This window comes from Microcebus murinus, chromosome 26 (assembly GCF_040939455.1).
Source record: "Microcebus murinus isolate Inina chromosome 26, M.murinus_Inina_mat1.0, whole genome shotgun sequence".
In the NCBI taxonomy this organism is placed as follows: domain Eukaryota; kingdom Metazoa; phylum Chordata; class Mammalia; order Primates; family Cheirogaleidae; genus Microcebus; species Microcebus murinus.
In genome coordinates this window covers 2,031,748-2,051,567 of record NC_134129.1, presented here as the reverse complement: position 1 = coordinate 2,051,567, position 19,820 = coordinate 2,031,748, and the positions used below count along the sequence as shown (strand labels likewise).

Genomic DNA, 19,820 nt, shown 5'->3' with positions numbered 1-19,820 from the left:
TGACAAAGAATAAAGCTGATCTTTAAGTGAGGATTTTTCCCTCAAGTACACCAGATAGCCAGCTCTACCTGAGGAAGCCATGACGGATAGGGCAATGACTACGTGATATGTAGAAGCAAGTGGAGAAATGTTGAGAGTATTCTTGAATAAAGTTATTAGGTTAAACCATTTTTCCACTCTTCCTTCCTTCCTTCTCCAAATACTTACTGAGTGCTTACTATGACCTAGCTCTGTCCTAGACTCAGAGGAAACAGCAATGAATAAGACTAGGTAACTGTGCTGTTGTTGAGCTTCCATTCTGGTAAAAGAGAGATAACAAATAAGTGAATAAATAAATATGGAATTTTAGGAAGATGCTATTAGTATCACAAAAAACAAAAATGAGCAAAGGCAATGGCATTTCCTCAAAAATGTAAACATAGAATTACCATATGATTCAGCAATTCCACTTCTGGGAATATGCCCCCCAAAAAATGAAAACAAGGACTGAAGCAGATATGTGTGCACCCATGTTCATAGCAGCATTATTCACAATAGCCAAAAGGTGGAAACAATCCAAGCATCCATGGATGGGTAAATGAATAAACAAAATGTGATCTATACATACAATGGAATATTATTCAGTCTTAAAAAGAAAGAAAATTCTGACACATGCTGTTACATGAATGAAACTCAAAGACATTGTGTTAAGTGAAATAAGCCAGTCATAAAAGGACAAATATTGTCTGACTCTGCTTATATGAGATACCTACCTAGAACAGTCAAAGTCATAGAGACAATAGGATGTAGAATGGTGGTTTCCAGGGGTTAGGGAGGGTGGGGGGAAAAGAATTTCGTTGTTTAATGGGCACAGTTTGAGTTTGGGAAGATAAAAATAATCTGGAGGTGGATAATGATGACGGTTGCACAGCAATGTGAATATAATTAATGCCACTTAACTATACACTTAAAAGTGGTTAAAATGGTAAGTATTACATATATTTTACCACAATAAAAAAAATTTTAAAATATTTTTTTTAAATGTCCAAGGGGCTGGAGTAGCAAGGATTTTAGTTAGGATTTAGTTGGACTTCTCTGGGGAGGGAGTGATATTTGAGTAGAGACCCATCAGAATGATGAGGAGAACATGGGATGGGAGAGAGAAGCAATTTGGGGTTTTGTTCTAAGTGGGACAGAGAATGCCTTTGGAGGGTTTTGATCAGTGGAATGACACGGATCTGACTGACCACTGTAGAAGATGGGAGAACAGACTAGAAGGGAGGAAACCTGGGAGCCAGAAGCCCAACCTGGACTATTGCAATCATCTAGGCAAGTGACTGTAGTGACTCAGGTGACATCTGGGGGAGGTGGTGGAAAGTGGTTGGATTGCGATCATGTTTTCAAGGTAGAGTCATCAGGACTCACTAAGGATTTGATGTGGGTGCGAGGGAAAGAGAGGCACAAAAGGGTGCTGTCTCGGTCTTTAACTGGGCAGCTTAGCGAATATGGATGGGCCCCCTCTACTGAATTGGAAAAGGCTGCGAGGGCTTTGGGGCAAAAGCTAGTTGGGGGATGATAAAGGGGCGTGGGGGCAGTCAAGAGATGTATTATTACCTGGAAAGTGAAACCCTAAGCCCAAGCAAAGTACTAGCTCGGAGTAACCGTTTATCAAATCATGACGAATCAATGAATGAAAGAAACTCAATGGGTAAACGGAGGCAATGAGGAAGGAGAACATTTGGCAAAATGACATGCTGATAAGCACCTCAGGCTAGAATGTGGGACAACTGGTTTCCAGTCTCAGAAAATACTTCCAAACTTCAGATTACTCTTTCCAGCTTTTATGCTGAGGCCTCTCCCTTTTCTTTCCTCTGAAGAAAATGCGCTCACATATTTCTCCATCCCAGCTGGCAGGCCCATAGCACTTGCATCCCTGGGCTTAAATACAGAACAGACAACACCGGAAGCAGGGAGCAGCCAATCAGGGAGCTCCTCTGGCAGGGAGCAGCCAATCCAGTGAGCTCCTCTGTGGGGCAGAGCAGGACCCAGGTTTCTGTGTACCACACTCCTCACCAACCTGCCTTCCTTGTCCCCACACGCAGCGTCACATCTCACGGCGTCGTGGCGCTGACCCCTGAGCCCAGACAAATGCCCATAAGTCCGTTCCCCTGAGGGCCCCGTTCCCTGAGGACACGGTTCAAAGCAAGCAGGAGACAAGGTCGGTTCCTACCATGTCCTGGCTGGTCTGGGGCTGACAGACCCGCTAATTTCCCTGACTGAGTCGCGGGCTGGTTCCTTCCAAGACTCGCAGGACGGGAGCAGTTAGTGGGAAGAAAACATTGTAAAGTCACCTTCACCACTGGGGAGGGCGCCGTGCAAAATGAGAATACACACAGCCACAGGGCCAGGCGTCGCCTCAGTTTCGTGTATCACGAAGCTTTCACGTATTAACCGCGCTTGTGCGGCTCTTCCACAGGGTGGAGGGTGCAGAGCGCGCCCACCTGGGCGCCCTCCTCGCCTGCCGCTGTGCCGGCCAAGGTCACCCCGCCGCCCGCCGCAGGGACCGGCTCTCCACAGACGCCCGCCGCGGTCGCGGCCTCCTCAGCCGGCGGCGGCCCTCACGGCACCACAGCGGCAGCGCCCGCGGCTGCGACCCCGAAGTCCCTGACGACGTACCCGACGTCGCCGCTTCCCAGCAACACGCCCGTGGAGCCCAGAGGCGAGGAGCCCACCGGCACGGCTCCCGCCTGGGAGGGCACAGACACGGCCGCGGCCCCTCCCGGGTTCCTCTCAACGAGCGGTGACGTCCTCCTGACAGTCACCCCCGGGGACCGTGGTGTGTCGCCCGCGGCGTCGCCCACAGGGTCGCAGCCCCCCGCCGAGCCTCCCGCGCCCACCTCCCCTCCAGCTCCAGCCTCGTTCCTGTCGCCCTCGCCACCTGACGACGCTTCCTCTGCCTCCGTCACCACCACACACGGCTCCACGGCGGCCGCCACGCAGCCCACGGGGGCTCCAGCCACACCCGCGTCCCCGACGGAGGAGCCCCCCTCCGGCCGCAGCCCCTCCGCGCACAGCCCGGGGGAGCCGCTGCCCCGGGGGGAGGCGTCCCCCGCCACCGTGCCCGGCAAGGCGGTGTGCGAGCTGGCGGACGCGGAGGCCACCACCGCCTTCCCCAGGGCGATCCTGCGGGACGTGCAGCACGCGCTGAGTTCAGGTGAGTGACCCTGAGGGACACGTGAGGTCCCTGGCCGCGCTGACACGCTGAACACGCAGCCGCCCGGACGCAGTGGGGTAGGTTTAAGTTTGGAGCGTGACACCTAAGCTCAACTGTAATTCACAAGAATTTCCAAAAGAGGGCAAAACTTCATTGTAGTCGCTTGTAGTCGCTTAATAATTTCCACACGATGTCTTATGCATGGTGGCCCCCTGCACCTCTGTGATTTGTCTTCGCATGATGTCGCAGGAGAATGTAAGCAAGTGACACCATGTAGCAAAGGGATTGACACACAGAGTGACTTTGGGTTGAGCTTTCTAGTTTTCAAATCTGGCTCCTGACCTTGGGAAAGTTACTCCATCTCTCTGTGCCCTTATTTTTCCTCATCTGTAAAATGGGGTGAACTATGTTCTGCTACATACAGTTCTTGTAGAGATTAAATGAGCTCTTAGAACCATTCCTGGCAGGGAGAAAATGCTCGGGATGCATCAGTTGCTATTATTTTTCTCATCAATGTTTTAGAGTAGGGTTTACTTCCTGGAAACCAGTCAAAGTAGGGTGAGGTGGAGAGAGCCTGCTTATTCTTTATAGTCACCGATGTATAATCTTTCGTGGGAAAGACAGATTTTACAGGTTGTCACATTTGTTTATATTCTCCCAGCAACCCTGTGAAGTTAGCATTATTTTTATCTTCATTCTGCAATCTTGGAAATTATGGTGGAGAGAAATTGACATTCTTTTCTAAGGCCCCATGCATTTGACCTTGATGTAAACTTGAGGGTATTGGGCAGAAAAAGGCTTTCGTGGAGCATTTGGCCACTTGGTAGAGAAACAGGGAGGTGAGAGCAGCTGGAAGGTGAAGGGGCAAGTGGAGCTGCAGCCCTTTCCCTGGGTGGTCCTGTGAGAGGTGTGGACTGAGAAGGGAATATTCCAGATGGAACTATCTTATTTCAAAAGTCCGATGTATCAGTGAGGATCCCAACAAGAATAAGGGAGACACCAGACTGGGATGAAGGAACTAATTTCAAAGGTCTGACTCGGGTACAGGGAAACCACAAAAGGTCACGATAACATAGCTGTTATGGGTCAGGCCTAAAAGAGAAGGGAGTAGAAATCAGAACTCAGAAGGAGAGAGCCCTGTAGGAGTGACCACCTGACAGGAGTGGTGCCTCTTGGTTGAGGGACACAACTGTCCCAAGGTTAACCTCCTTGCAGTGTAAGGAATAAATACTCTGGCCCCTCTCCCCCTGCCCTCTGGTATGCAGCCAGAAGCCAAGAACAAGGGGCCGCACTGGTGCAGCCCATGCAGGTCAGCCTCCTGGAGGGCAGCACAGCGAAGCGAGTCTGCAGAGGCAAAGGGAGGAAATCTGTCACTTCCTCTGTGCAGCCCCATCCCCATTAGCACTTAGCACACTGCACTTGGACGTGTGCTTCTGTCTGTCTCTACCCCAACCCCACATCCTGGGTTCTCAGTATGCAGGTAACATCTCTGGCATTGTTACATGAAGCAGAGTGGGTGTCAACGTAGATAAGATGTCTTAAGCACTGTCTTTGACAAAGGGGCCATCAAGTACAGGCTCACAGGCCCCATCTCTTCTCTCGTTTACAGTCCAGGCCCTCTCCACCACCTGAGTGCACTACTTCCTCAGTGTTTTAACTGGTCTCCCTCTTCTCACACTCTTTCCCCCCGCCAGGACACTCTAGACATGGTAGATTAATACTTCTGAGCACAAAGTCCGAGCTTGGCATAGATGAATCTCCATAAGCTGACACATCTGTGACTTTCTACAAGTTCCCTAGTTTCCAAGATAGTTCTGTTTCAATATATTGTCTTGTTTTTTAGACCATGTATCTTGATTTCCTCAACTCTAAGCCAGCAGGGTCAAGAGGCACAAAATTAGTGGCATATTTGGGTCATGAACTTTTGTAGTTCTCGGGAATATTGCACACAGGAGGAACTCAGAGTAAATGACTGAATGCTCAAATGACTGGAGAAGAGGGGGTGGGGTAGATTAGAGGGAGAGAAGCACAGACAGGTGGACACTTCACAGACCAAAGAGGGTTTATCTTTATGATCTACTAAACCAGAAATATTTAGTGCACATCTACCAGGACACTCTTCTTAATGCAAAGAAGTAAAAGACCTGTCCTTCGAGATTGTATAACTCAAGTAGAGAGAAAGGACACAAGCACAAGTAACTCTAAATACCACTCCTTAGTGTCTAAATGAGAATAAACCCAGGTGGGTGGAAGAATATTTGAGATTATGTGACATAATTTAAGATTATGTGACACAATCTGCTCATTTCAAAGGTGAAGAAATGACGTCCAAGAAGTTTGAAGTTGCCTTGCCCAAGGTCACACTTTTATATAGCAATTTGTCTTATTCTGTGTGGGTTCACATAGCATATTTCTATTAATCCAAGGACTCATCCACTCAATGAATATCTAAACATAGTCACCAATGAGTAATTTGAAACAAGGTGAACACTATGGGAGAAAGAAGAAACATTGAACATCCTCACTGCACCTGCAGAGACATCCCCTCTGATACTTTATAAACCAATGAACGGGCTTTCTCTGCCCACCCATTCCCACCACACCTCTTTTACCACCGTTCCAACTCCCATCTTTGACTTTCTCATGAACTTCAGGGCTGCCAAGATGATTGACTCTTATAAACTCTCACTCACATTTCTCTCTTTTGTGCCCAATTCTTTAAACTTAGGCTATCAAAGCTTGCTAAAGCCGGGTAAACTCCCATAAGAGACTCCAACTGTCTGATTTTATTTTAGGTAAAAATTATTCTGAATTCTTGTCTCTATTTCTCATAGTTTTCTCTTTTGGCTTACTTTTACTACTTAAATCTTAATCTTGTTTTGAAATATTTCTAAAATATCTTTTGAAAAATATATATCAAGGGAGTAAAATCTAATAAAACCTATTTACCATTTAGATTGTCATCTAGTAGCAATACAATTACATCACGTATTTTAATTGTCTCAGTATCACATTTTATGACACTGGAAGAGTTTCTGTCTCCATGGAACAATTTTCTTTTCCTGTTTCAAATGCTTTCACCAACCCTGAATGACTAATGTGATAATGGAATGCTACACTGAGAAAGTGGGATTTAGTTTATAAGCACAGCTAATACCACTAGTGAATCTACAGCTTGGTGGCTCATTGGGAAAACTGATTTGGAATATGCCTGATTCCATATCCAGGTTGAACTCTTACTATAATCTTTCAACTCAAAAGAACATGCCTTTTTAGTTACAGAATAGCTTGGCAGGGAAGTGAGGAAAGATCAACACCATCCCCTCACCATTATGAGAAATGGATCTAAAAATCCCATCCCAGAGAGTTGAGTCACGAGTGTTGTATTAGGAGAACATATAATAGATACTAAATTCATATTGTCCTTAGCATGCCTTGTTTCTCAGGTCCTAGGAAAGAAAAATAGTGGCCAAGAAGAGACAGCATTTTATTTAACAGTATCATGCTTTCATCATCAGACTCATGGCCTTCTTGGGGTGGACCAAAGGCTCAAAGGTGAAGGTGAACTTATGTTAAAATAATAAAGTCTCAATAAGTCCATGGAAGTGAGCCATCAAAAATATTTTGCCATATTTACATGTGGCAAAATCATAGATTCATTTCAAAGCCAGGCTTTGGGAAGGCAGTAATGTTTGTAACCACACGTGCTTTGGCATCAGTCTACCTGGTTCAGATATCACCAGTGCCATTTGCAAGATGGGAGACTTAGGCAAGTTTATTTATCTATATGATGAGGGTAATTACAGTACTGTATCCATTTTATAAGATTTTTATTAGGATTAAATGAGACAAGTACATAAAGTGTGTCTTACGTAGTGAGAACCAAATAAACGTTGGGTACTATTATTACAGTTGGGTCCTTAATTCTCAGTGTGGATACCAACCAGCCTGCGTTTTGACTCTTCTAGACTTTGATTTTCTTAACTTGAAGAATTAGAATGTTTGTAAAACACTTTAAGACTCCCAAAGGGATTATGACTGTAGATATTAGGTAATAAAGACCCACTTAAGAACTCGCCTGCAGCACAACACAGAAAAGGATAATCCGAAATGTGTGAAGGAGAAAAATAACTGTGTTCACACTGGAAACAGTAACACTTTCAGAAAACTTGTAAAATCCAAAGGAAAGGGTTAAAGAGTCCGAACAACTAGAGATTTCTAGCTGGGAGAAAAGTCACTTTGAGGAGTTGAGGGACAAAAAACTAAGCTTCAGGATTTAGCCTAAATCTCACCTGCCCTGAAGGGTGGACAGTTAAGACCCAGCAGTTGTACTGTTCCCTTAATTTTCATCAAAGTTTGGAAATCATTTTTTTCTTTCTAGTTTTTTTAACTTTAAAACCTTCAAGGCCTGAATCTGAGAGAAATTAAAACTTGGTAAATACAGTATCCAAAAGCAGGTTCCTGTGTGGCGGTGATTTATGACAGGGGGCCAGGGGTAAATTTAGCTAGTGGCTTCTAGGAGATTCCACGAGTCCTTGGAACTGCAGTAATTATATTGATGTCACTGCCCTTGGCCAAGGTGCTTGGACAGGTGACCTGAAACTGTGACTTTCTGCTCCTCACCTGTATTCCACGATAAAAATAAAAAACTGGCACACTGCTTGGCAAACAGAAATAGGACTCTATCTCAGGCACTTACAAGTTCCTCCCTTTCTTCTTGCTCGTGTCCTCTGAACCAAGAAAACACCAATGTGGAAGGTCTTACTTGCCAAGAGTGGTGGAACCCACAGGAATCTGAGTCTTCACCTGGCAGACTGGGTGATTTTTAAAAACAATATATGCCGGCCGGGCGCGGTGGCTCACGCCTGTAATCCTAGCACTTTGGGAGGCCGAGGCGGGCGGATCGCTCAAGGTCAGGAGTTCGAAACCAGCCTGAGCGAGACCCCGTCTCTACCAAAAATAGAAAGAAACTAATTGACCAACTAAAAATATATATACAAAAAATTAGCCGGGCATGGTGGCGCATGCCTGTAGTCCCAGCTACTCGGGAGGCTGAGGCAGTAGGATCGCTGAGCCCAGGAGATTGAGGTTGCTGTGAGCCAGGCTGACGCCACGGCACTCACTCTAGCCTGGGCAACAAAGTGAGAGTCTGTCTCAAAAAAAAAAAAAAACAATATATGCCAACTTTTTTGGTTTATTTTTCCCCTCAGTGTTATTTTACCCATGGCCATGCCTCATTCTCACATCAAAATACTAAAAAGATAGAGGAGGAGGAAACAAAACAACAAAAATCCCTTCTCTCTCAGTTTTCATGGAGATAAAGGGCAACTGGTGAGCAAGACAGTGGGATGCTCCCTGCAATACCTTATTCGCCTCCTCCAGGCATTGTTCAAAGAGATGATTTAGGCAGTGAGACCCTCATCCTGGCCCATGATGTTTCTCATTCCCTGGGAATGCCTCTTCCTCTGGGGAGCACCCTTATGCCGACTGAATGAAGGCAACACTCCTAGACACTGAGCAGGAGCTCTGTGTGCTCATTGGCTTGCTGTGATGTCAAGGTGGCCATTTTCCATGCTATGGAAAATAAGGATGGGGAGCATTGTTTGCTGTTCTTGGAAACCCAGAATAGTTCATATTACAGGTGTCAAAGGAGAGCTGGGAATCAGGCTACCTAAACATGTAGTTAAAATAAATTCCAAATGCAAAAGAGGCTTCATTTGTGGTGGAAAAGATCATAATAGGAAGTGAAATGAAGAAAGTTTAAAACCCCTATAACGAAGAACTGCACCGTTGTGTGTGGACTGGTTTGCACTAACTGAAACCTGTGCTTCCTGCACCCTTAAATACGGCAGGCGTGCTCCCGGAGAGGGAAAGGGAGAAAGGAAGGAAGAGGAGACGGCACTTGGCTTGCGCAAGTGCAAACCTTTTACTGGCTCAACCACGTTTCATATTTTCAGTGTACATTCTTAACTGTGTGCTTCAGGTAGGTAAGATGCTTTTAGATAAAAGTAAAGCCAGTCTCCAAACCAGGTCTTATGATTACGTGCAGTGGAAAAGTATAAATATTGGGGATCCTTCCCCAAAGTTTGAATCTCAATTCTACCCACTAACTAGTTTTTAGGAAAGAGTATAAACATGAGGGACAAGATTCCAGTTGTGATAATGTCAGACTGATTTTGATAAAGTTTTCCTCTGCTACCCTGTATGAACAAATGCTAAGTAGTAAGTTAATGATTTAAGGATTGGGAGGAGGAGGGTGGGGAAAAGGACTAAATTTAACAAAGACAAGCTTAGGCTGTGTTAATTAAAAGCACTTCTGTAGTATATTTGCATGCAAGCTGTATAGCTTGTAAAAGAGCTTTCTTTTTGCATCATAACTACTAATGATTTTTTTAAAAATTGCTATGCCTTAGAAGATCAGAGTTATTTTATGAATTATTGACTTTGGGCCTAGACAAATAAGTGTAATTTGATATCCCTGACTCTAAGGGACTTGCAGTCTAGAGAATAGGTAGAACATATTCACATAAAACCATTGGTGTAAGAGTATATTTAAGACATCTATCTTGTAGGTATAATGTGCATAACAATCCACAGATACATATATCAGTATCAGTTATATACTAAAATAAATTTACTAATTTTTTCCATACAAAATAAAAGAACAAACATCTAGAAAAAGAGGACTCAGCACAGTATCCATCACCAGGCATGATTTGCAGTAGAAAGAAGGACTAGGAAAGGTTCTTACAGGAGAAAGGGGGATCCCTCTTCCCCAAACACTTCCATAGTCCCTGCTGCCCATGGTGGCGAGCCCAGACATCACACCTGGCTTTCAGAGTTCTCCATGGTTCAGCCCTAAGTACTCAACCATTTTCATGGTCCCTGTTAATTTCCATTGCACCTATTTATGTAGCCTGTGGTCCTAGTTTTGTCACTTCTGTAAATCATGTGACCTTGGAAAAGTCATTCTGTCCTGCAGGATAGCAGTCTCCTGATCTATAAAGTGAGAGCACTGGGCTCCACAAAGCTCTCAACAGCTCTCCACAGCCACTCTTCATCTCATTTGATCCTCCCAATGTCCCTGTGAAATGGAAAGGATAGGGATTAGCCCATTTTTCAGATAAGGACACCGAGTCAAGGTGCTCCGTCTTTAAGCCCAGTGCAAACCCTTCAAGCCTGTAAGTGTTGAGTGTCTTCTCTCCCATAGTTGGTCCCCACCTCAAGCCTCATTGCTGTCAGTACAAGCCCTGCCTATTCTTCAGATAACAACTTTATTCCCATCCACCTCTTCCCAAGACCTGCTCCACCCCCTCAGTTATAGGCAGAAATGCAGAGTTTGGCAGCACCCACCTCCATTACCCATCTTCCTGTTTGTCCTTCAATCCTGATGCTCCTGTGTGGTCCTGGGGTCCTGACACTTGTCTCTGCAATGGGGTAGTAAAACCTCAGAGCCTTATCTTATTGCTTCTCTACACTCCACATGGTCCTGGCTCAAGATGAGCCCCTGGAGCTCATTCAGGAGAGGTTCATGGGATTGGTTTGGGGTAAGAAGAAGGAGGCAAGATCAGGGCATGGGGTAGCACAGGAGGAATAGGAGTGAAATCTAAGCAGACAAGGCCAGAAGTCAAAGTGGCCTTCACTAATGGTAAAACTAGGATCTACCTAGGTGTGTGTCCAAGAACTAAGGTTTTTAATTTTTACTTTGTCTCCCCCATCTCACAGTCTACACACCCACACACACCCCCACCACTGCCAAAGCCGACTGCAGTTACCATACACTGTGGGTTACTTAATATACTGCAACAGACCGCATTTGGCAGCACTCCAAGCAGTTATTTCGGACCACAACACATACTAGAAACCAGTGACATGAGCCTTCTTAGGTTGCTGTTCTGTGACAGTTGTCTGCTTCTAACTAGTCTTCCTTCTAATTAATTTGAATTATTTAGCAATGACCCACCTTCACTGGTACCTACAAGAGGACCTGAGCCACCACACAGCCCTGAGTTAGGCCCTGATTCCTAGGCAGCCGATAGAAAGTAGGCAGAGGATGTACCAGAGCTGTAGGTGTTATCTAAAGGTAGACTTGGATCTAACGTGAGAGCCCAAGGTAACAGGAGAGCCCAGTAGGTAGCACATGGCCTCTGGAGTTTGTGCTTACATCCCAGTTCTTCCAGTGACCAGTTGTGTGGCTTTGGGCCCTTTGTGTCTCTGTGCCTCAGTTTCCCCATTAGCAAAATGGAGATAGCAAGAGTACCTACTTTAAGGAGTTCTCATGAGGATTAAATAAGTTGAAAGAAGTGAAGCTCCTAGAACAGTCCTTGGCACAGAGTTGGTAATAGGAAAGTGCTAGTTGCTATTATTTTTGTTGTTATGGTTTATTCCTACTATTATTATTGTTTTCTTTGATCGGATGCTCTAGCTGTAAGGATAGACCAGCGTAGCACACTAAACAGAGATTCGGGACACGGTGCAGTCAGGCCCTCGCCAACCGCCCACTTCCCTCCTCTGGCACATCTGCAGATGCAGACTTCTAAAGAGAAAGAACTCCTGTGAGACTAAATGTCCCTTTCCTGTTGGTGACCTTGACTGAAGGAGCCACCACCTCACACTCTGAAGCGGCCACCTGCTCCTCTTCTCTGTTTCTCACCTAACCTCTGGACCAGGAAGTGGAGAGAAAAGAGCAAGAATATTGGAAGACAGTCAAGAGGTTTGTTCAAGACTCTTCTCAAAATAGATCAGAAGTGCGCACACATGCCCAGGAACTTGGTCAAGTACTTACACGCACCTTCCAAATAAGCTGACTGGTGAAGTTTCAAGGAGAATGTAGTTCGGGAGTCTTTCGTGGATAGGAACAAGACGACTTTTGCCACCCCTGGAACTTTCCACCACCACCTCCTCTCCCACCAGCTGTCTCAGAACAACAGTGTTTTCAAAAAGTCTAGTAAAGTTCTTTCTTTTAGAGGTTGTTTGGGTTTGTCCCACCACATCCTAAGATTTTTATTTTGGATACAGTTGGCAAGTCTTCCTGCCAAAGAGGTCAGGTGAAATGTTCCTTTCATGTTTAAAGGGGGGGAAATCCATCCATGAGAAGAGTCTGCAGAGGAACATCTGAGGCATGGGAATGTTGTTACACTCAGGAAGGCAGGAGGGTCCTTTTGGTCCAGTGAGGGGAGGTGGTTTGAACGTGAGCGTAGCCCCCTGAGCGGCGATAGAGACAGCGTGTGATGGGTAGAGGCTCGTGTCTGCGGCAGGAGAGGCAGCTGCGGGGAGACTCTTCAGATGATGCCGAGGTTTATTCCAGGAGCCTGCAGGGCACAGAGCAAAGTCAAAGCAGGGAAAATGAAGCCTCTAGGGCAGCCTCCTTCCTCGGGGGTGCAGGGGAGTAGAGTAGCAGCCCCGCCAGGTCCGCCACTTCCAGTTATCAAGTTATCATTTTTTCTACCAATATTATGTTTATTTATTCAACATTAAATGAGTCAAGTACCCACTATGAGCCAGAGACTGTGCCTGGAGCTAAAAGTGCACAAAGAAATGGGAAGAGATGCAAGATGGATATGATTGGAATCTTCCTGGTAAACTCATACACACAATGCAGAGTGTCAAAAAGATACAGACACCACGATCTAAGAACACACAGCAATACTGTAACTTACTTAAGGGTGTCAGGGAAAGATTCTAAGAGGGGTTGATATTTAGTTAGATCATGAAGAAAGGGTGGGAGTTGGCCAACCTGAGAAAAGGACTGGAAGAAGTAACCAGGATATTAATGATTAAAAATGAAAAATCTGGATGAAACTGCCTTGGGTTCAAATGCTAGTTCAATCATTTACCAGCTGTAAAACCTGAATCTCGCTGGGCCTTAACTTCCGCATCTATAAAATGGGAATAATTGCACTCATTTCACAAAGAGCATTAAATGGGGTGATAGCTGTTCTCAGCACAGTGCCACCCCAGTCATCACCTGCAGATGGTAGCTGTGGTCATTCTTTAGCACATTTATTCTTGTTCTAGGCCCTTATGAAAGTAGCAAAAACTCAACCCTGAGAAATCCCACACTTCAGGGAAGCCCCAAAATTCAAGGAGGCTTTGGTTCATGGATCTTCAGTAGCCCTCTGGTTAGGCAGAACATATTAGCAAAGTGGAATGTGCTAGCACAGTGGAATATTCTTGTATCTTAGCTTATAAAATATACAGGTACATTTCCTCCAGTTCTCTCTTCATTCCTGCCCATTCTGACTTTACAGCGTGAGTCACACCCAGTCTGTAACTGGCAAATCCCAATGGGGAGGAACTGAAATGCCAGCCACCCCCTCCCCCACGCCCACCAAGTGTTCCTCACCTTCCCACAGGGTGAGGCCCCCCTGTCCACAGCCACACCTTAAAACAGGAAAGAGTAGGACAAGGGGAATTCCAGTTTCGTGTTAACAGAACGGAGGGGGAAATGACATTCGTTTTCACAAGGAGGAAATGAAGCCTTTCCACCCTTTAAAGAAGTGCTGGCGCAGATTAGCAACCCCCCGAACCCTGCTCTTATGCTCAAACAGTAATGCACTCAGGTGTGGAATTTCCCAGGGCTGAGGTTATGGGCTGCTTCCAAAAGCAGAAGCTGCCTTCGGTGTGACAGCAAGCTCAGGACACAAGATCGCCCAGGCTGGGGACCTCATCAAGGTCTTCTGCTTCTGGAGGACGCTTGTTCCCTGGCTCAGCTCAGCTAGAAGAGCCGCTGAGAAGAGCCAGTGGGTGGCAGAATAGTTAATCGGGTGTTCCAAATGTTCAAGTACCATCTCACTTATCTCATACCTTTTGACTTCATTGGGCTGTACCAACTCTAAGAAGTGCCCCTTTGCCCTCAAAGGCCCATCAGGTGGAAAATCACTTGCTAATTACAGCCCTGGTCACACAGGCTGATGTCTTCCGTGGACAAGCAAGAGTGGCCTTGAAGGGGCCCATCTGAAGATTGGGGCTACACTGAGAGCTAGACAGCCACCCATCCCATAAATAGGAAGTGGTCAGTCTATCACTTGCAGTCTCAGAAAAAAAAAAGGGAAGGGAAGGGAAGGGAAGGGAAGGGAAGGGAAGGGAAGGGAAGGGAAGGGAAGGGAAGGGAAGGGAAGGGAAGGGAAGGGAAGGGAAGATAGGGAAGGGAAGGGAAGGGAAGGGAAGGGAAGGGAAGGGAAGGGAAGGGAAGGGAAGGGAAGGGAAGGGAAGGGAAGGGAAGGGAAGGGAAGGGAAGGGAAGGGAAGGGAAGGGAAGATAGGGAAGGGAAGGGAAGGGAAGGGAAGGGAAGGGAAGGGAAGGGAGAGAAAAAGAGAGAGAGAGAAAGAAAAAAGAAAGAAAGAGAGAAAGAAAGAAAGAGAGAAAGAAAGAGAGAGAGAGAGAGAGAGAGAGAGAGAGAGAGAAAGAAAGAAAGAAAGAAAGAAAGGAAGGAAGGAAGGAAGGAAGGAAGGAAGGAAGGAAGGAAGGAAGGAAGGAAGGAAGAAAGAAAGAAAGAAAGAAAGAAAGAAAGAAAGAAAGAAAGAAAGAAAGAAAGAAAGAAAGAAAGAAAGAAAGAAAAGGAGAGAAATAGAGAAAGAAAGAAAAGAAAAGAAAAGCACTTTAGCTGGGGGAACTGCATGATTTATCTTTAGAAAGAGATGGTATATAAATAAATTCAGTAAATCACGTAGTTGGAGGAGAACCAACTGCTTAGAGTTAAAGAAGAAACTTAGAGAAAGGTCAAGCCTACAATTTCCTATATTAAGCTATCTCTGAGGCAAGAAAGAAGAGTCTTATGGGGAAATGGATTATATTCTCCTCTTCCTCCACTTCTTTAAAAGAGAGAAATTAAATTAAAAGGTCAGTTTTTAAACTGCTCCTAATTGCAATTGCTGTATATTTTTGAATCTTAAAATACCCCCCATCGCCTTACCTTACGGTTATAACAGTCCTTTCACAAGCTCTTTAAAGAGCTTTTATGAGGCTTCAGTGAACTTTGAATTGTCCTAATTCCAACACAGTTTGGAGGCCAAGAAGCTAAGAGCAGCCTCTCAAACTAGGAGTGGAGGTTTTTCATAGGTGGAAAGTTTGACCTCAAACTTTCCCTACCTGACCAGATCTGCACATTTGAGCATTCAGTGCCATGGTTTTGTCTTTAGTAAAAAGAGAAAGAGATCATACTGATAACTATATTAATCTGTCTGAAAAGGAGTCCAGGAGCAAAAAAATGGATTGAGAACCTCCAGAAGTGTGCACATTCTGAAATGGGTGAATCTGGTTAGTCTGTGTAGTGACATCAAGCTCTGGTCTTAAGTCTCCATGTTAGCAATGTTCTTTTTTGACTGTGTTTTATGAATTATGGCCAGTGGAAGCATGGATGTCTGATGTAGGCTTCTTTCACCCAAAACTTTTGGGGAGTAACTTAAAGAGTTAATAAGTAGACTGATTCGCTTCTTAGCTGTGTTCTAATTCTGTTGGTGGAAGAGTTAATAAAAAGAACAACAAACAAAAGCCATTCATACCAGAGGGGGAAAAAATAATAAAAGGATATATGACAAAGTAATTTACAAAGATAAATCTCCAAAAATGTGGGGAAGATTCATCACCTATGAGGCCTAGAACACAAGAGATGGAAACTGGCCCCAAATCAGACACTCGGACAGTACTTCAGGTTCGTGCACATGGCATCTCATTTAATCCCCTTAAAACCGTGTGAGTGAGTAGAACACTCCCATTCTTCTGTCTCTGCAGGTGAGCTAATAGCTCATAGTCACACAGCTAGTAACGGTTAATGCATATATTCAGACTCCAAATTTCTTACCCTCTTTTCAGTGTGTGTAAGAAGAGTGCCATTCATTTGCTGAAGTTCTAGTAAATAATTTCCCAGTGGCCTGAAAGCATAAATGAGGTCCCTAACACCAGCTTTAGTGCCAAAAATTCTCTTTAAGTATAAGGGGACAAGAGCTCGATTGATTCTTGGTATTTCTAAGGTGAAATAAAACTAAGTATATACATTGTTAGTCCAAAGCTCACACAAAAAGAGTGTTGTGCTTCCAAGTAATATTCAGAGGCAGTATGGTCATTCTTACAAGGCTACGGGCTCAAAGGGTATTTTTAACTGCCGTTATTAGTTGCTTTTGGAACTTGATTTCAAACTGCAGAATAAAACATTCGTGTTACTTTATAATTGCACCTGGTTATTTCTATAAACAAAAAAGTGTTATGTATCAGACTGACCTTATTTTATACACTAAACTCGACTGTATTCTCTATAAAACCAAATTTACTGCTCGAGAATGAAAACTGGACATACTTCCCCAAGAGGTGTTTTTAAAAATGTTTTGATAGGATAGCATCGTTAAAATCAGTGTATCTCTGAGCAAGGTGACCCTTTTGAAGTGGACACTACTGATACAGCCGTGTGGTTGTGGTTTATTTAAAAATCAACCACATCACTTTGTCATGACCCTTGGATAAAACATCCTAAGTTTCCCATGAGCCAGAGCCTATAAAAGAAGAAAACAGGACATCCAGAAATTTGGTCCAATCCACCACCTCTGTGAACAGCAGCAGCACCGGCAGATTGGTGTCATTCTCTAAAAGACAATCAAATATTACTGGATACTGTTCTCTGATGTCTAGGCCAGCCACAGTTCTTGATAAATATTCACAATGTATCCGACCTCACCTGGCATAAAAAGCATTTTGGTAACAGAATTAAGATTCTGGGTTTCATTCTTGCTCTGACTTTTATGCAGAATGAACTTTTTCCTCTTTCACAGAAACGATGGGGCCAGGCAGAAGGCAGGCACTGTGCACTCCAGAGTCTCTTAACTCCCTTTTTTGTCCTCTTTTCTGTGCCTCTCCTCCTTGGCAGGCAGCATCGCCGCTATCACCGTGACAGTCATCGCCGTGGTGTTGCTGGTGTTTGGCATCGCAGCGTACCTGAAGATCAGGTGAGATGCGTCTGACTCTTCCTTGTAAAGAAAAGGACTTCCCTATACAGGGCTCGGGGCTGAGAGCTGTTTTGCTGAGTGCTTGTTCCTTAACAGGCACCTTGGCCCTCAGAAATATGGACAGGGAAGTGGAGATGGCTGGCGTATTCCACACTAGACAGGAATCTGTACAGTGTCTGAGACTTGGCAGAGTAGAATAAATAAGCTGAAATATACAGCATGATGATGTAATGGAACAAGAATTAACCTGGAGTCAGGAGACGGAAGCCCAGGCTCTCTGCCCTGACCTCACCTCATACCCTGAGCCACAGGACTCCTGAAGCTCATGTTTTCTCATCTCTGAGATGGAGCTGAGGTGGAATCAGTGATTCCTAAATACTAATGTTCTGCATACCAGTCCTTGGATTTGTGTCCAATCTATTAAGGAGGTTTTCACAGGTTCTAATGCAAAATGTGAAAAACGTAAGGAAAGTGTAGTGTTTTCTGTAAAACTTGGTTTTTCCCCCTGAGATTATGTCCTTATGTTTGTGGTTTTAAAATATCTTTTCTCCTATGAAATGAAGGTGATCATAGATAGTAGCTGAGATTTTCCATTGCTCTGTGAAATCCAAGCCTCAAAACCACATTACTCACACTCCCTGAGTGTCCTTCCAGCTGTGAAATGCCCGATGGCAAGGGGCAGTCTTATTTGCCAGATTGTGCAGTGCCTGCAACACGGGACAGAAGGACACGGCACAGCCACCCTTGGCCACCAACACTTCCTCCTCCGCAGCCAGAACCTTCTCTGTGCAAACCCCTCTGCCCTGCCATGCCCTCCCTTAAAAGCCCCCGAGTCCCCCTGCACTGAAAATAAATGGTAACTCCTCGGGTTGGCCCTCAAGGGTGCCATGGATCCACCGCTGCCTCCCTTTCTAACTCATGGCATCCTTGTCTCCCTCTGAACCACCGAGCTCCAGCCATCCCCGACCCTCAGTTCCTGGCACACACCGGGTTCTCTCCTTCCTTCCCTCCCAAGCCCCTGGTCTTGCCAGCCCCTCTCCCGAGATGCCTGTCTTGCAGCTCTTCCTGGCACCATGCTGCGCACGTGGACTTTCATCTCACTCCCTCCAAGAGACCCCCTTCCAGTTTGGTGCCCTTGTGATTTATCCTCTTAGTGCCTTAACTACATTTACTCTGCTTGTTAGCACGGTCTGTTATTTTATTTTATTTTTTTAAATATATTTGCTTGTTTATTGTCTCTTTTCCCCCACAAAAATGTAAGCTCCATGAAGACCCAGACTTCATCTGTGAGCACACTGCTCGATAAATTGAACAGTGAACAAGGAGACATGGGGACGCACAGTCCCACCAGCCCGCCGCACACACAGGTGCTCCTGACACCAGCTCCCGACCCGGCTCCAAATCCCTGTGCATGCACTGCTCTGCTGCCACCCTGTCCCCAGCAGCCACCTGTGTAGCCCGGTGTAGCCCAGAGGGAGCACCCCCTCCTCCTTCTCCTTTCTCCCCCTCCGTCTCATGTTCTAAACATGCACCACATCAACCTAGCCATGGCGGCAAGTAGGAGAGTGCCCTGTCATATCACCTGTGTCTAAGGCTCAGAGAACAGCAAAGAAGGTTGCAAAGAGAAATTGGAATTAAAAGGCCAGCGTGACCTGTGTCTAATAAAAGATTTTATAAAAGCATCCAGGAAAGTCCCCTTCAGATTGAAAAATATATAATTCTCTTCATTAAGCCTGCATTTCCTTGAGCAGCAAAACTTAATTTTATAAATTATATCTTACTGAATGGTACCTTTTTCCATCTGGTTTAATTACTAGTTTATCACTGCAGACAGGCTGTATATTAATTATGAGTTAAATTGGCTTTTATGAACCTCTCTGGGAACCTCTTTCCCATTTTGTAATAGAGTATCTGTTGAAAAATATGTCCCGGGGCCCAGAAAAAAAGGAACTTACACGTAAATTTTAGAGGCATTTTGGAAGCCCCAGTGGCGAGTCTTGGAAGGGCTGTGGAGATACAACCTTCAACGGAGTGCGGAGCGAAACAGGGACACTTCCCTCTCGCTACACACGTCCCCAAAACGCTGCTGAAATAAGCTGAAGGGCTCGTCCTCTTGACCTTAGGCAAGGATTCAAGTTTACAACTCAAACCAACAGCAGCACTGGCAGGCAGCTGTGACTCTCTCTTGCTGTGACCCGGCGTGCTGTGGAGCATCACCAGCCCTCATTTCCCTCACCTGCAAAATACAGGCATTAATTTTAACTACCACGTGGCATTGTTGGGAGGATTAATGGGTGCTGCTTCCCAAGTACATAGCGTTGCCGACACCATCATTGCCATCGTCAGATTGGCAAACTGGAAAGAGCCCCTTGCTAGAGAGCTGCTGAGCACCAGCCACGTGCCAGGCATTCGTCTAAGCACTGGGACCACACTGGTGATGAGACCCAGTTCTGCCATCACAGAACTTAACTGTGCTTGGAAAATTTTGCCAGCAGGCCATTACAATTTGTTCTGATGAGTGCCGATTAAAATTTTATTCTGAACTATATTTTCCCCAGGCCTTCTGAACACCAGATAAATTAAGTGAATGATTAAATTGAGTTAATGATTGCTTCTCTCCCCCATATAGGTCCTCTCTCCTAAATGTAGAAAGGTCCACAGTGGCATAAATATAAGACTGCTATTTCTCT

At 45.2% G+C, this 19,820-nt stretch overlaps 1 protein-coding gene across 1 annotated transcript in view; it reads left to right on the top strand.

The window, feature by feature from the left end:
* Positions 1-19,820, top strand: part of PARM1 (prostate androgen-regulated mucin-like protein 1) — a 70,952-nt gene that overhangs the window by 40,671 nt on the left and 10,461 nt on the right. Inside the window, exons 2-3 of the mRNA XM_075997918.1 lie at positions 2,456-3,193; positions 17,052-17,130. Of these exons, the coding sequence (XP_075854033.1) occupies positions 2,456-3,193; positions 17,052-17,130 (817 nt within the window). The remainder of the gene's footprint in view (positions 1-2,455; positions 3,194-17,051; positions 17,131-19,820) is intronic.